This window comes from Electrophorus electricus, chromosome 1 (assembly GCF_041902795.1).
Source record: "Electrophorus electricus isolate QZ-2024a chromosome 1, ASM4190279v1, whole genome shotgun sequence".
NCBI lineage: Eukaryota > Metazoa > Chordata > Actinopteri > Gymnotiformes > Gymnotidae > Electrophorus > Electrophorus electricus.
This window is the reverse complement of record NC_137497.1, coordinates 5106817-5124793: the sequence shown is the minus strand read 5'-3', so window position 1 is coordinate 5124793 and position 17977 is coordinate 5106817. Positions and strand designations below refer to the sequence as shown.

The 17977-nt window shown below is 42.9% G+C and overlaps 1 protein-coding gene across 6 annotated transcripts; it reads right to left on the bottom strand.

The window, feature by feature from the left end:
- Positions 1-2504: 2504 nt before the first annotated feature.
- Positions 2505-17828, bottom strand: ube3b (ubiquitin protein ligase E3B). Of its 6 annotated transcripts, none has more exons than XM_026996194.3 (27): positions 17678-17816; positions 16698-16871; positions 16253-16433; positions 15630-15747; positions 14389-14448; positions 13930-14034; positions 13639-13735; positions 13405-13490; positions 13157-13239; positions 12920-13025; positions 10772-10892; positions 10073-10250; positions 9741-9907; positions 9385-9552; positions 7937-8108; positions 7485-7603; positions 7199-7313; positions 6598-6697; positions 5936-6055; positions 5586-5762; positions 5150-5395; positions 4536-4601; positions 4392-4450; positions 3884-4066; positions 3473-3584; positions 2958-3050; positions 2505-2758 (listed from the first exon to the last, which is right to left on the bottom strand). In XM_026996194.3, the coding sequence occupies exons 3-27, from the start codon at positions 16411-16413 to the stop codon at positions 2567-2569; spliced, it is 3204 nt and encodes a 1067-aa protein (XP_026851995.2). In that variant the 5' UTR covers positions 16414-16433; positions 16698-16871; positions 17678-17816; the 3' UTR covers positions 2505-2566. The 6 variants fall into 6 exon arrangements, with proteins under 6 accessions (XP_026851995.2, XP_026851996.2, XP_026851997.2 ...); XM_026996195.3 differs by having other exon boundaries at positions 16704-16871; XM_026996196.3 differs by having other exon boundaries at positions 16774-16871.
- Between the last annotated feature and the right edge of the window lie 149 nt (positions 17829-17977).

Below are 17977 nucleotides of genomic sequence, written 5' to 3'. Positions count from 1 at the left end.
TCATTAGAAACAGTAACATCATCCACTTGACCACACCAAAATTATAATGCTTGTATATTTGTATAAAACAGGGGGAATTCAGGCAGATGGATGTGGTTGGTGGGGGACGACACTGCAGACACATTTAAATCTAAAAGCAGACGTGTATGGAGGCAAGAGAAGATGGCTGAAAGGGCCAGACACACTTAACACCACTGAGTTAACCGCAGCTGCTCCCAGACTCACTCAGAGACTCCGTCTACCTCTGCTGCAGTGATTGGTGCTCTCCTCCATCAACCACACCTCTTTAAGCTCATCAACTAATCCTCATCAAGTCCTAAATGAGCTACATCAGGTGTAGAGCAAGCAGACACCCCTGCTGTTTTAAATAACTAAATATCAGTACTTCACTTGTTTTCAAGGGGAAAACTGTACAACATGCAGTCAAATAGGTTTTTGAATCTGGATCAAACCAATCATCAAAGGAAGGAGCTGCAGAGGGACCGCACAGGATTATGGTCCTAAACCTCCTGCAGGCTGATGAGAACGAGAAGGTTCGCATGCACCACCAACTGAACAGTAACTTATTGCTCTTCACCCGGCCTTAAAAAAAAACTACAAGTCCCATCAAGCCCTTAAATAAACTAAAAGTCTCATCAGGTCTATAGCAAGCTAATGCCCCAGTGACTGGGCCATATAGAAAGAAAATCTGTGTAATAGGTGTGTTTAAAAATATTGACTGCTCAGAGAACAACTGAACTAGAAAGGAGAAAGAGAGGAAAGAGGGGGAAGAAAGCCCTAATTTTCCAATTCTGTAACAGCTCATAAGATCACAGGTTTGAACTGTTCAGTGACATCATAGAGTTACTGGCCAATTCCAAAGTGTCCGTTGTCCAGGGAGACCACACCCAACACCCCCATCAGGACCAGAGACAGAAGCTCCTGCTTCTTCTCTGGGCTTTTCAGCGTTCAGTCTCTGAATAAGCTAGTAGATGGTTTGAGACTGAGAGGTCTCCTTTGTATGGCTTGTTTCCAGTGTAACACTAACACAGAGCAGTGTGTGTTGTGGGGGTTTTACACGGGTTCCAAGGCGGATAACAATGCAATGTGGATAACAAACATCAGGTAATGATGCCGCTATGGTTTTGGCCAACCATTTCTCCAAAGATTTCCAGAGAGGAACCAGGTGAACTTCATAGCAAGGGCACCTCCTTTCACAGTCCAGCGCTGCTGGACCATTTCCCCCTCTCCCTTCACATAGGTGCCAGCTGTGGTGACATCATCATCTACGGGTGGCTCATAAAAGCAGGAGTGGATGTGGAATGGAGAGTCAGGTTTGGGCACCTGTCAGCATGCAGTACAGCCAACACACACACCCAGCCACCTCCATGAAGGACCCAGAGAGGAACCACAAGAGCAAACATGACAGAAGACAAGCCAAAGAGAAGAGACAACCTCACCAAAAGAAAATGAGGATACCTGAAGTTGTTCAATTCAAAATGACTTCTATAACAGTCTCACTATCCTCCTCTAAATTGAAGGACTTCATATTATATGCTTTTTGTTCATTTATGACATTCCACGTTCATTAAGTTTGTGAAACTTGAATGTGAAATGACAGAACATGATAATGTCAGCCATGTTACAGAAATAACTCCCTTTACCAACTAAAACAAAATAATGGCTCTTCACATACACAAACTGGATTATTTGGTGAACAGACTTCCTTCTCTTTTTTTGGTGGTTTATGCAACACTTCACCGAAAATATTTAGTGCATTCTACCTCAGCCTAACATTATGGGGAATTATTTTAAAATGAGTTTAAAAATGGCTTTTCTAGTTGTGTTTAAAATCACCCAATTCATTACATATAGGCTAGGTTCTTTGCTTGCCCTGGTTACATAAACAATTCCATTAAACAGGTATTTAGGTTTAAATTGTTTTACGTGATAAACAACCTTCCACAAACCAGCACGCTTTGTTACTCCAGCTTTCCCATGTGGGGAAAGCTGCAATCCTTTGTTAAACTCCCCACTGTCTCTGCTAAATGTCCTCAGCTAAGGAGTGAAGATTCCTGTTCAATAGTTGAGGTTTCCTTTGTGCCATGTGTTGCATGGCTTGCAATGGATCTGTATTGCTTTCTATTGCAGAAAGAGACAGACAGACATCAAAATGTCTCCAACTGGCCTGAGAAACACTCATGTAGGGATTCCGTCCCAATTATCACATGAAGTTTGTTAGTAATGTTAGTGTGGTTTTCATTTTTCAAAAACAGATAGACAACAGATAGATTTTACAAGCTGTTTCAGTCAAAGTCAAGTATACTGTGTACAGGACTGTGGTCTGATGGTGTGGGTGGATGCACTGCCTGTCCTGAGGGGAGGGTCTGGTACAGGTGTAGACTCTAGCTGAAGGTGTAAGGCCCGTGGAGCTCCTTTGGCTTCAGATGCTGATGGGATGCTGACTAGGTGATGACTTCCAGAGTGATGAAGGCCAGTAGGAGGCATTAACAGACCATCCAGTCCATACACACTGGGTAATTCATCTGTGGTAGTGTATGCACATGCGTGTGTGCACACATGCGCGTTAGGAGAGCTCAAAGCCTGTGTTCATGCTGATGGCGTAGCGGAGCTTGTCTCGGAGGATGCTCTTCTTGCTGTAGTTGGGCAGTTTGAGCAGGTTGAAGCAGGTGGAGGACGTGGGCAGACGCCCACCTGGCTCCTTCTTACGGATGGTGAAGAAGCCCCGGAGTACGCTGCCCAGAGTGTCACCCGTGTCCTACACACACACACACACACACACACACACACACACACACACACACACACAGAGATCAGGCTTGAAGTGTATGAAGCATACTGGTACTACTACTTTTACTACCACCACTTCAACCATGCAGTGATGATAATATTTGAAAATAAATAACAACAACAACAACAACAATAATAATAATCAAAACATGTATAGCTGATCTGACCTGGTCGTCGGAAACCTCCACACAGCGGATGGAGAAGGGGGGTTTGAGGTAGGCAAAGCCCAGGAGGGGGGGTCTGGAACAGCTGGTGACAAACTTAACACAACACCACCACCATCATAATAATTAAACACTAACATCATCACTACCACAAGTATATTAACTACCACTTAAAGAACACATTAAAGCCATTAGCCAGCACTTTAAAGATGGGTAAAACCCGCTACCAAGAACTTAAAGGACCAAGTTTAGTACACATCTCACTCCATTCATACATTCATGCATGTGACTCTGGCTCAGTGTGCAGAACAGCATGTGTGGTTATATACTCAACTTCATACGCCATTACAGACTACAATGGAAGTTCAACGTGCCTTACAGATATACATGTGAACATTTAAATATTCACAAAGTGAAAAAGTACTAATTCACTGAGTAAACTGTGGTGTCAGGGGAATAATAATCCATATAAAACAGTGTGGACTGTCAGCTTGGTGCTGTGTAGTCTACAGGGTCACCTTGAGGAACATAGCTCTCTCCTCTGGAGTGAAATCGCTGGAGAGGATGTCCCACAACCAGATGATCACCCTGTGACTGCTATGGAAGCCTCCGTAGTACACCGTGTGTTTCCTGATGGACACACACACACAGACACACTCACGCACGCGCCAGAGCATCATGTTACAGCCATAGCTCTGGTTCTAATGCAGGAGGTGAGATACAGGGTGGTCTGTAATGAACCAGACAGTGACAAGTTCTGTTAGTTCAAATGTTGGACTTCAGCACAATGAATATGAAATGAAATCATAACTATAATGTTAATACACAGAACGTCAGTTTTAATTTCGCATTTAAATTTGCATTGAGAATTAGACTTCATGACAACACAAACTTCAGTGTGTGCTGTGTGAGCTTAAAGTGAGACGCACTTGAGGTCATCGAGGTCGATCTCTGCGTTGTCCCCGGAGATGAGCCTCTGAACCTCAGGCGTGGAGAACATGTGCAGCCAATCTTGGCTGATGATGCTGCGGAAACCGCGGATGAACGCTGCCGTCTGCTCCTTGATCTGTGTGTGCATCCGAAAGTGCGCCATCAGGTGGATGTAGCTGATCCTGCAACACAATTTACGTCACACTAAGGTCTGCTTCAGTTACAGTCTCTTTGTCTTTGACACTCCTATCCTACAATCTTTTTCTCTGAGCCGGATCTGAGTCAACAGCCCCTCTGTGGTTCAGAACCTGACTGGCACCTACACAGAAGATTAGCAGGTTCATGGTGTGTCACGCTCTGAGCTCTTTTTACTCTGTTCTGTTTTAGCATTAAGTTTCACATGGCGACACTCAGGGAAGAAAGACATGCGTGTGTTCTAGACACGTTCCTCATGTGTTAGAAGCATCCTCATGCTGCTTGGCCTTTAGGACAGGAGGAAGGACTCACTTGTTCTCATTAGTGACGGCCATGGTCTTCCCCCCTGGAATCAGCTCATGACACACTAACTGTTGGAAGAGAGAGAAAGTTAAAATATGAGTGGAAGGAGGTTGAGTGAGTGAGTGAGTGAGTGAGTGAGTGAGATTTCTTTACCTGTCCCATGACGTCCTCATCATATGAAAGAGTCAGCCCCAAGTCACTGACATCACCATCATAGCGCTAAAAGGCAAACACACAAACAATTTAAACAGATTACAGTTTACTTGATTATTCTATAAATTGAGAATAAAGTCACCAAGAAAATTATCTTCATCACTAAGTACAGCAAAATTAAGTATATATTTGTATGTTATGTTAATTGCTGTTTTTAGAAATGTCAAGTAGCTAAGCTAATACTGTTAGCATGTATGCTAGCAGGTAGTTTACAAGCTTATATTTTCATATTCTAGAGTCAAAAGTAAGGTTTGCTTGACATCTGTCATTTATGTTTATAGATGCGTGTGAGGATGACAAGATAGTCACTCCAAATCACAAATATTACACACCTGACCTAATTAAAGAAAACTGACTTTTGGGAGACATCCCAACCAGATATTAAGATTCTTACAGTACTAAACAGAGACAGACCTTCCAGGGAGGACTGATCATATTCTCAGTAGTATCAGGGTAAAGAGCATTTGTCCCTTTATGACTGGACACACACACATGCGCGCACACACACACACACACACACACACACACACATACATACACATACATACACACACCTTTATGGAGGTGAGGTTCTTGTAGAACTCTGCGTCGAGTGAGGGCAGCTCGTCGATGAAGCTGAAGGTGCTGTGGTGGTGTCCCAACACCTGGCCCAGGAAGAAGGGGGCGAAGGGCACGTCCACCACGATGCCCTCATACAGAGCCTTGCCCAGCATCTTCCCCACAAACTCGAACAGCTGCAGGTGATTCTCGTGGATGCTGGACGTGGGCGACGGGTACAGTCGCTCCGTGCCACTCGTCGTCTGGGTGGGTAATCAAAACTCACTTCAGTAGAAGTTCATAAAATCTTGGAACTGATATTTCATTGGGCAAATATATGTTACCTGTCGAGTGAAAACACTTCCAGGTTGCATTTTGTTTAAAATCCCATGTGCTTTATCAGCATTCATCAGGATTTGTGTGTTAAATGAAAACATGTTCTTTCATGAGCACCTTGAACAGGTTGAGTGCTGGGTTGAAGACCTTCTTAATGATCTCCTCCAGAAACTCCTTAAACACCCCGTCTTGATCGATCCCTGCCTCGTCCACCCCCAGGTCGTTTACAAACTTCACCCGGATCACCCCCTTCATGGAGTTCACCGGCAGCCTGCGTAGTTGGTCATAACCATCCTGAAGAGACGGGATGGAGAGACGAAAGAATGAGGAGAAACAGAGATACTGACGAGATGAGGTGAAGGTTGAGCCGAATTACTGCTTAAAACATCACAGAGGAAACAAAGTGAATTTTCTGTATCTGCATATATTTAGCAGACTATATAATGAAGGACGGGAAAAGCCCTCACCTCCAGCATGCGGGAGCGGCGGATGGTTATGTGAGTGACGTGGGGTGAGGCGGAGCTTGTTTCCACCAATCCCAGTGTCTCCTTTTCTTTCGTGACAATATTCCGGAAGAGTAGAACCCTCTGAGTGGAAATTGGAGAAGTGTTTAGATAGAAAGACTGACAGATGCATAAATACTGTACTGTATACAGTAAGAAATATTTATTTGTGGAGAACTTATGTGCTTCACAATACAATAAAGCAAAATAACTGAACTGATTTTCTGACAAAACTGATGTTAGATTGGAGTAGAAGAGATTTCAAAAAGATTTATGTAAGGAGTAAATTTATGGCACTAGGAGAACAGGGGAACACTGGCGTTCTTGTGTTGGACACACTAGGGGAACACTGGCGTTCTTGTGTGGGATGACGTGGGGGAACACTGGCGTTCTTGTGTGGGATGACGTGGGGGAACACTGGCGTTCTTGTGTGGGATGACGTGGGGGAACACTGGCGTTCTTGTGTGGGATGACGTGGGGGAACACTGACGTTCTTGTGTGGGATGACGTGGGGGAACACTGGCGTTCTTGTGTGGGATGACGTGGGGGAACACTGGCGTTCTTGTGTGGGATGACATGGGGGAACACTGACGTTCTTGTGTGGGATGACATGGGGGAACACTGACGTTCTTGTGTGGGATGACGTGGGGGATGTACTGTAGCAACAGCTGGGCTCTCTTCTTCCCTTTCTCCAACTCTTGGAACAACAGACTCGGCTTCAGGTCCCTGATTCCACACACGCATGCAAACACGCACACACACATACACAAACTGAACCACCTGCAGCCATTGCAAGGTCTGCTACTTATTTTTTCAGTATTAAACATCAGTTCAGTATTACACGTCATGCATATAAGCATTTACTGGGTAAGAGGGTTTTGCTGGCTTTGATCAGGCCTTTGTCATTATCCAAAATCACAGCACTTCACACAGTATTAGACTCCTAAGCAAAAACTGTAGAGGTGCACCATTAGTAACACCAGTACTGATATTCGCAATCACCACTGAAGCCAGTATTAATGGTACTGATACTGACTGGCACTATAAAACATGGGAATAGGTCATAGCAAAGAAGAGGCAGTGTGTGTGAGAGTCTGTGTCTCACTTGTGCATGAGGTGGAGTTTTTGTTTGTGTGTGTGTGTGTGTGTGTGTGTGTGTGTGTGTGTGTGTGTGTGTGTGTGTGTGTGTGAGGGGCAGTGTGTTATGTCTGAGAGGCAGGGACTCACTTGCGGAGCCAGTGTTCGTCTGGGCTGAACCTCCTGCGACAGTCTCTCTCATACAGCACCATGAGCCAGCCATGGACACTGTAGAAGAGGTCCAGCCTCTCCCCCTTTGCATTCTCTGAAACACACACACACACACACACACACACACAAAATCTATGAACTGTTTCCTGGGAGTCTTGAAGAGCTTCTTTTACACACAGCAGTAGCCATGCCAGTAGTTCTGCAGCAGATTTCAGTCCTACTCACGCCTTCTTTATATGTTCATCAGAAGAAAAGGGGAACTCACCCAGAATGCCATCCCAGATCATTTTATACACAAATGTGTTCAGGAAGGAGGAGATGGTGATGAGCTCCTCCATCTTAAAGGAAATCTGCTCCTCATAAACCTCAATATCGTCCAGGATCCTACCAACAAACGTATAACATTACAGAACATTACCACAAAATGTGTGTAACATTACCAGGTGGCTGGAGCAGTCACGCGTGCGTACCGTGTGTATTGGTGTAAAATGGTAATGTTATGATGTGTCTGTAGTAGTGGTGTGTATGTGTGTGTGCGTGTGTGTGTGTGTGTGTGAGAGAGACACAAATGTTATGAGGTGTCTGTAGTAGGAAATATGATACAGTAAATTAAAGTCTAATCAGTTGTTTTACCTGTGATGTGAACTGCCTTTAGCCTGAGTGAGTGAGTGAGTGAGTGTGTGAGTGTGTGTGTGTGTGTGTGTGTCAGTCACTAACGTGATGAGGTGTCTGGAGCAGTCACAGAAGAGCATGAGCATGGCCAGTAGGCATTTGGACTCGTCTGTGTCGTTGTTCAGACACTCCAGGAAGAGTTTGAGTCCCCCCTGAGGACCCAGTTCACAGATAAACGCCCACAGCTTCGGCAGTAGGTCGTCCAAATACGTCAGACCTGCAAGTAAACACACCACAGTAACACACAACAATAACCGCTCAGTTAGATCTGCACGCAAACACCCTGCAGTAAGACACCACAGTAAGGTTCAGAATCGGTTCCAAATTTCCGAGAACTGGCTACTCACAAAAAATGTATTCCACTTATTGATTCCTACTAACGCATTTTATGCTTCAAATACACACCCACGATTTGTGCAAGAAGCGTCCGTGAGGAGGCACCTATTTGCCTGGACCAGTGTGTTGTGTAATATGTCATAACATAGTTCTGTTTCGTACACTGCGCTACAGCGGGAATCGCTCAAAAGTTTGCCTCCACTTTGTGAGAGAAAACGAAAAGGGGACATGCAGTATGTGTGGAAGGTTGAGCTGTTGTGAAGGAGGTTGTACGTCCAACATGGCCAAACATCTCAGGCAACATCCTGATACTGAGCTACAGTAGTGCTTTAGCCAGCTCCACAGATGGTGCTAACAACTCACTAGCATGTCCCCAGTACAACCCTTTCTCCTTAGCAAAGAGGGTCACAGCGCAGGGACGGCATTTGTAGTAAATGGGTTACAGTGAGCCACCATCCCTTAGGAAGGCAGAGATTCAAATGTTAAAAAAGTTAGCACGATGTTAGTTTTCCTCTACAGTATTACCAAGTTTTATGTAGATAGTTGATTTGTTTTTCCAGGCGCTAAATCATTATTTCTCTTGCTCACTGGGGGCTTGGACTTGGACATTTGTAAAGCTGCTTTGTGACAACATCTGTTGTAGAAAGCACTGTATAAATCCAAAGTACACTCTGCCCCTCCAGAGAAAAGGCAGATATGCTAATTTTTCTAAACAAGAACTGTTAGAAAGATTAAAAAAATACATTTGGCACCCTTTTTCCTCATTTCGGAATCAAAGCTTGGAATCGATAAGCAGAACTGGAATCAGAAACAATAAAATTCAAACAATACCCAACCGTAACACAACACAGACACACACCACACATGCAGACCTGCACACGTTAACAAACCACTCGTTCAATTAGGACGAAGCTTCATCACATACAAGCTCACACACACACATAAACAAAAAAAAAGAGTGTCAAAGTAAGTTAGGCCAGCCAGTAACCCTGCCATACATTTCCATCTAAAATGTTTGAGCAAAAATTTTAGAGTATATAAGTTTCAGATTTTCATCCTGTTTAATTATTCTCCATCTGGAGAATTACTGCTTGATTCCACATCTTTGTCCTGCAGTGTATATATTATTGCATAACTACTTTGTGTGTGTATCTGACCTGTGAGGATTTGCAGGCGGATCTGTGTGAGCGTGGTGAGGGCCGTCTGGTACAGCACACACACGCTGCAGATCTTTTGCACCTCAGCCGAGTCCACCCTCCTCCCTCCGATCGGCTTCAGGATGTTCCGCACTGACGCTGACTTCTGGAAGGCGCGCTTGAACAGGTCTGGCGTGCACAACGCAGAACACACCCATCACCAACACACAGCAGAAAGCACGACACCAAAACTACTGCCTTTACATAGATCGCACACTCCATAAAATATCAGAAAGTGGCTTTTCTCTACAGCGTTAATGTCCTGTTCTTGTAGCCTAGCTTCTTTTCAAGGTACACTGGGAGGTACACTGGCTCACTTTTGACTGGCAGGTTGTTCTGCAGTGTGGTTGGCTGGGGAGGTGGAGGGGTGGGCTCTTGGATTTCTAGTTTTTTGCTGAGGACGTCACAGAAGAGTGTGCAGATCACGGGTACGCCCCACAGACACTGCAGCTGCCTCGTCACCAATGGCATGGACTCATTTAGCCTGCGGGCAGAGCCGTGTATATTAAAACCAAAGTATTAATTAACCACAGTAATGAAATGATCCTGCTGTACTGAACCTAAATAAACAAAGAATGAAAAGTGAAAAAGGTGCAAGAGAGTTAGAAACGGAGAAACAGGCGATGTGTATGGTGTATACGTGGCGTACCCATAGTCGACGGTCTGGGAGAACCAGCCCAGCACCGGGTGCCAGTGGGTGAGATTGGACTTCTTCTGTGAGACGTATCTCTGGCAGTAGGACAGCATGTCCGTCAGGTCCTTCACAAAGTGACACGCCTCCAGCTCCAGCACCTTCACATTCAGGTAGCCCAACTGAATCAGGTTACCTCCACACACACACACACACACACACACACACACACACACACACACACACACACACACACAATTAAATCCCAGATCCAAACACTGATTAATATGATCCCCTGTTAAAGTGCACCATGGGCGATCAGGAACGCTAGTACGAGCTATACAAGCAGTTGGTGGAACTCCCAAGTATATTCATTCCTTAGTGACTCTGATCTTCAAACTGTCGTATAGTCAGAATTAGACGTGGACATATTTTCCTTTTGTTTTTTAGAGACCTTATATTGATAAGCATGCGGTAAAGATGTTAAATATCTGCCTTCCTGTTACAATGAAATTACTTCCAGTCACACTAAAAATGCAAGTGTAAGTTATCATATGCAAATGTAGGTAGTAGGCTATTTCATATGTTTCATATGTATGTGCGCACTTCACTTATTTTGCCCTAAACGGCCTCCCATACGTTCTGGTTCCCCCAGGCTGCAGTTCAAGTCAGCAGTACAGCACCCTCAGTGACACACACACACACACACAGTCTTACCCAGTAAGCAGAGAGTATGGCTTCCCTCTAGACACACACAGATGTCCAAGCACTGTTCTTCTCTACTCAGGAACAAGATAAACTTCCTCATGAGGTCATGACTCTGGATAGTAACCATACACTGCATGTGTCGCAGGCACACAGGCGCGAGCACACGCGCACGCACACACACACACACACACACACACACACACAAAGTCAGTTTTTTTAGATTGCCTTGTGAAGGTTCCTAAGCTGATCTGACTGCCTAATGCATCTCTTGGAGGTACAGTGCTTGTGCAGACACATTAACTTCTGCTGCATATGCAAATTTTCCTCAGGTTTGTTAGAATATGCACATTCTTTTTCTTCAATATATACGAGTATGTGTATGTATGTATGTCCACGTGTATATGGGCGTTGTCTGTATGTATATGTATGTCCACTTGTATATGGGCACTGTATGTATGTATGTATGTATGTGTGTCCACATGTTTATGGGCATTGTATTTACAGTGGTGTGAAAAAGTGTTTGCCCCCTTCCTGATATCTTATTTTTTTGCATGTTTGTCACACTAAAATGTTTCAGACAATCAAACAAATTTAATTATTATACAAAGATAACACAAGTAAACACAAAATGCAGTTTTTAAATGAAGGTTTTTATTATTAACGGGAAAAAATCCAAACCTACATGGCCCTGTGTGAAAAAGTGATTGCCCCTCCCCCTTGTTAAAACATAAATTAACTGTGGTTTATCACATCTTTAGAAAGCTGAGTTCAATTTCTCTAGCCACACCCAGGCCTGATTACTGCCACACCTGTTCTCAATCACTTAAATAGGACCTGCCTGGCAAAGTGATGTAGACAAAAAAAAAAAAAAAAAAAAAAAAGATCCTCAAGTGAGATAGCATACTGTGATCCAAAGAAATACAGGAACAAATGAGATACAAAGTAATTGAGATCTATCAGTCTGGAAAAGGTTATAAAGCTATTTCTAAAGCTTTGGGACTCTAGTGAACCACAATAAGAGCCATTATCCACAAATGGCAAAAACATAGAACAGTGGTGAACCTTCCCAGGAGTGGCCAGCCGACCAAAATTACCCCAAGAGCGCAGCGACGACTCATCCAAGAGGTCACAAAAGACCCCACAGCAACATCCAAAGATCTGCAGGCCTCACTTGCCTCAGTTAAGGTCAATGTTCATGACTCCACCATAAAAAAGAGACTGGGCAAAAATGACCTGCATAGCAGAGTTCCAAGATGAAAACCACTGCTGAGCAAAAAGAACATGAAGGCTCGTCTCAGTTTTGCCAGAAAACATCTTGATAATCCCCAAGACTTTTGGGAAAATACTCTTTGGACTGACGAGACAAAAGTTGAACATTTTGGAAGGTGTATGTCCCATTACATCTGGTGTAAAAATAATGCAGCATTTCAGAAAAGGAACATCATACTAACAGTAAAATATGGTGGTGGTAGTGTGATGGTTTCGGGCTGTTTTGCTGCTTCAGGACCTGGAAGACTTGCTGTGGTAAATGGAACTATGAATTCTGCTGTCTACCAAAAAATCCTGAAGGAGAATGTCCAGTCATCTGTTTGTGACCTCAAGCTGAAGTGCACTTGGGTTCTGCAGCAGGAAAATGATCCAAAACACACCAGCAAGTCCACCTCTGAATGGCATAAGAAAAACAAAACAAAGACTTTGGAGAGGCCTAGTCAAAGTTCTGACCTGAATCCGATTGAGATGCTGTGGCATGACCTTAAAAAGGCGGTTCATGCTCGAAAACCCTCCAACATGGCTGAATTACAACGATTCTGCAAAGATGAGTGGGCCAGAATTCCTCCACAGCGCTGTAAAAGACTCATTGCCAGGTATCGCAAATGCTTGATTGCAGTTGTTGCTACTTAGGGTGGCTTAACCACTTATTACGTTTAGGGGGCAATCACTTTTTCACACAGGGCCATGTAGGTTTGGATTTTTTCCCATTAATATCATCCTTCATTTAAAAACTGCATTTTGTGTTTACCTGTTATTTTTGTCTAATACTCAAATTTGAAACATTTAAGTGTGACACATGCAAAAAAAAAAAATCAGGAAGGGGGCAAACACTTTCACACGTATGTATGTATGTATGTATGTATGTATGTATGTATAAGTTCTTACTTCAGGAGTAAGTGTGTTGAGATGGGAAACGACAGCAGGGACAGACATGATGTGGATAAGGAAAGACCTCAGCAGGTTATCGGAGAAATGAGCTGCTATGACAGGTCTGTACCACACACACACAGACACAGACAGTGAGTTAGTGTTGAGTGTTTAACATCGTTTTTCAGAATAGAAAGAGAAAAAAAACTGAACAATCTGTAATTGGATGAAAATGTGGTTTGCATGGTAACAAACCTGAGTGACAGAGTGAAAATGGCTGTGAGTGTGCCTTTGGAGAGGGAGGGCCTTGACCGCACCAGCCCATTGGTTAACAGAATCTACACAGGGTTCAGAAAGCACAGGAAAATACAACAATAGTCCATTACACAGTATACAACACTGAACAAGAAAGCTCAAACCAATGATGACAGCAGATAAAGGTGTGTAAGGTATTTAAATGAGCTGCACATGCAGATGAAGGCATGTAAAGTGTTTAATTGCACCTGTAGGACAGAGTAGAAGCCCTTCTGGTTGAGGTGACCCATGATGTTCTCACACATCCTGTTCAATGCAGGTTTCATTGCCTCTCCTATAAGGAACCACAGGAAAACAAATGCCACATTTCCTTTAGTGCACCAATGAATCATTAGAATGTAAGGAACGTGATGAGTATTGTGGCAGTGTTTAGTCACGGTTTAGTGCAGGTCTGAGGTTGAGGGGGAGCTTCGTTTGCTCACCTTTCCCTCGCACTATTTTCCATGTCGTCGTGTCGGTGAAGGTGACTAGCATGGTCAGATAGAGTGTCACTAGCTTGTTGTCTTGCAGAATGTCTGGCTACAGGCAGAGAGGGGAAACCAAGCAGATGCAGAGGCAGCCATTTTAGAGCAACTGGTGTAAAATGTGACCCAGGTCACTGGCAGACTCAGGGCTGGACACATGGACCCTGTTACTGATCATAAAAAAAGCACCTCTGACCTGCAGCTGCAAAAAGCTGGTTTTCAGGCAGTATAAGAGTATTAAGTAAATACCTTCAAGGTTTTGAGGAACTCACAGGAGATCCACAGCACATCTTTGATCTGTTTGATCCAGGCAATGGTGAGGTCTTTAGAAAGAGCCAAAGAAACATACCACACCTACGAGGGAGGGGGGGGGAGGAAGGGAGGGGGGCAAAAAACATATGTCCCTTTCACAATACGCTCCATCATATTCATTTATTTACAGGAAATAACCACAAAATGTTATGGTACTAGTAATCAGAAGGTTGCCCGTTAGTCCACCACTGCCAGCTTGCCACAATTGGGGCCCCAGATCAAGACCCTTAACCCTCAGTTACTCAAGTTATGTTCAGTCATAATCATAAGTTGCTTTGTATAAAAATGTCAGCTAAATACTATAAATGTTGATAAATGTACACGCTGGTGCACAGAGTTTAACATAAAATACCTACTTTGCTCAAGCATGTTCATTTATTAACATGAAATACTCACTTTGGGCTCATTTTCAACTTCCATGCTACTCAGAATAGTTCGACACAGCTTCTCAAACCTCTGTAAAAATTTAAGAAAAAGTACAATGAAGGAGAAATATTTGATTTATATAAACACACACGCATGCGCACACAGACTAAAAGACCTCAGTTCAAATCAGAGGTAACTTTAACAACTGATTAGACTTTAATTTACTGCATCATATTTCCAGTGGTTAAAAAGCTACATACAGTGAACTTGGTGTATCTTTAAGCCGATTCGAGAAGATTGTGTAGTGACTTTTAGAAGCTTCTGATTGGCCAACTAAAAGTTTGTTTGGTACAATGACATACAAATATAAAAATCCTGAAATCCTAGGACCAAAACGCATGCATAAATTTACTCCCTAATCTGAACCAACATGCTGTGTTAAAGGTTCAAATTTAACCCCAAGATAACAACAAAAAACTGGTAAAGGAGCTGGTGTCAGCCACCACAAAAAGTCGCACCTCCCAGCGTCAAGCAAACAAGAAGCCCCTTGGCCAAGCGTCAACTCCCAGACCAGAATAAAAAAGCCAAAAAGCCTGAAGTATGCAGGTTATCACCAGGACAAAGACCTAAACCTAGACAAAGACCTAAGCATAGACACTCAGCCTCCCAGTCTGTTGGAGCAAGTGTCTAGTCAAGTAACAAAAATTGGCCTGAAATAATAAAGGTTGGGGCTTTTAATCCCCACCAGGGATGAGGAGAGGGGTTATACCTAATAAAGTACATAACATTTAGTTCCATAGAAAACCTGTGGACTGAAAGCTGCTCACCTTAGAGCATGGTGATAACATCACCAAGGTCGTGGGTTTGAGTCCCAGGGAGCGCACATACTATTATACTGATAAATATGTAAATCACTCTGGATGAGAGCATTTGGCAAATGCTGAAAATGTAAATGGTGCAATAAAGGGGCAGACATGGCATAGTAATCTTGAGAAGCTTGTGTAAAGCTACTCAAAGTATTTAAGATGGGAAATGGAAAGAATGGCACAAAATCCTAACAGTGTATGTAAACCTTTGGACCCAATGTGATTTACTAAATTAAAAAAAAAAAACGTGTGTATCTATATCTATCTATTTATCTCTCTTTCTCTGTCTGGGCTCTTATTTTGAAACTTCTTAAGTAATATAGCTCATAACCATGACACACATACACAAACATAATTCTTTACACATTTCCAATGTTACTTTTAAAAAAGCATGATGACGCATACCACTTTATCATCTTTTCCCAATATGAACAGTAATTTCCTTGCGATTTTCAAGATGGACAATGCATTTCTCTTTATAGGTCCCGCCTCACTCGCTATGAAGAAGTCGTCGACCTCTTTCCTGAAGTGGCAAGGAACAGAAATATGAGCAGAAGACCCACACTGAGGGTTTATCCAGCAGGAACAATCAACGGATGCATCAGGCCTGTAATCCAATAATGTCACAAGTCTGCCCAGCTGTAAGTGAACATCCACAACAAAAGGCATCACAACCAAAACTCAAATCAATACTCACTGAAATCAATACCCTCTAATCACTGGCATTATAGATGATTTAACAGCCATTTGTTACATGAAAACCTTTAGCTGATGTGTTAACACAGTAGCTGAGGAATTCAGCCTTTGTTTTTGATAGATGTTATCAGATTTAAACGTTATACCTACCTACCTCAGTATAGCTCAGTTTATTGATGAATATGGGCACTAAGAGTTAAGCCAGGATCATTTTTCCCCAAAGCTGCTGAGAAAGTGACTCTCTGAGCTTAAACACCTTTGAACAACGCCTCCCCGCACACCAACCCACTGACGCAGGGCTCTGTCTAACACCCCAGCAGCCCGGAGCCCACCTGATGTCCCTGTGCAGTCTACAGCGACAGAGGAAGCGGCGGACCAGAGCCTGGATCTGCGTGGCTGCCCGCTCTCTCTCCTTGACGCCCTTCCTCTCCTCACGTGCCAGTCGCGCCTTGTCCAGGAACTGCGACTTGGACGTTTGCATGGCACCGAACATCTTCTGTTCACTCCAAACAGCTGTGCAGAAGGGAGGCAGCAGGGTCGGTGGTCACATGACTTGAAAAGCGTCATGGCTGAGCATAAATGTTCAGTTGGTTTTTTTTTTTTTTTGTTGTTTTTTTAATTCTAAACAACAAATTCTGTATGTGGAATGACTATAGAGTCCAAGTTGATAGTGCATAGATGACGACATGTAGATTTTTTTTTAATTAGATATTTTATTCAACAACTTTGAGATTTAGCTGAATATTATTTCCGCAGGTGGCAAGTAGAAGTACTGACTATTACATTTCCTTCAGGTAGTGATGTGTGTTGGCTTCAATTGTGAAGCTCATATGAATGTCTAATGATATCGTACGTCCACTTCTTTAAAAGTCGATATCCTGGGGTCCATTAGGGCAAGAAAAATAGAACCTCTGAGCGAGACCTCATATTCAAGGAAGCTTTATGGTATTTCTGTATGAGATAAAATGATATTGTTACTCGTCCCAATGAATCACAGTGACCACAAAAACACCAAAGTCTCTATACTGACAAACTGCATTGATGATGATGACCATCATTATTACTATTAGTTATTAGTAGTATATTTATAAGAAAAAAATGCATGTTATAAAAAAAACTTGGTTTTCTAGAACACTGATCTTTGTGATATTGTTTGAAAACCTTCAGCACCAGCATAACATGTTCATAGCTAATTTATTCTCTGTTTGTAAATAATTTCCATCGCTTTCAATCGCGACGTATTGTCTCCGTATTTAAACAACATCGATTCCTTCGCTCTCAATCGCGATTTATTCGATGTAGAACCGTTAGTTATGCTAGCCACCAAAATAAGTGAAGATTCCACTGGGTTTGATGAGCTTTGGTTTGGTGCAAATAGCAAACAAAAAAAACCGCTTATTGTGAACGTCAACCTATCGTCTTAAACAACACACGTACTTTATGACTGACATTTTAATAGAGGAAATGTTGCTTTAGTTAAGCGAAACAAATGGTTAGCTTTCATTTGTGTACACAATAAACCTGATGGATTGTGCACAACTTCGAATAAATTGCACACAAGTAAAAACGTTGCCGACTGTCTCGCTAACAAAACAATCATGCTAGCCAGAAAGCTAACCTAGCTAGGTTATCTACATAGGAACTTTGCAGCATTTGATTTGTAGACAGTAGACAAATATTGTTGTCACGTTTCAAAAACACACGAAGGCAAATGCTAAAGACAAACTAGGCCAGAATTTAGCACACAATCGACATACCTCAGCGTGTGTGTCTTCTTTCGAAATGTAAACATTAAGATGTCTTTCTAAACTGCTGCCAATAATCCTACATTGGTGCATCCCGTAAAACCTTCCGGAGAGAACCAGGCATAAGTGTAATAACGGCCGCTCCCACGGTCTTTTAGAGGCTATTTGTCTATGAAATAAATAAAGACATGTCACGTCAATACATGCAAATTATAAATAGCATTTCTGGGTATATTTAGTTTTATAATAGCTCACATTTCCCGCTCGAAGAGAATATCAATTTCTTATACACATTATACATTGAAAATTTCA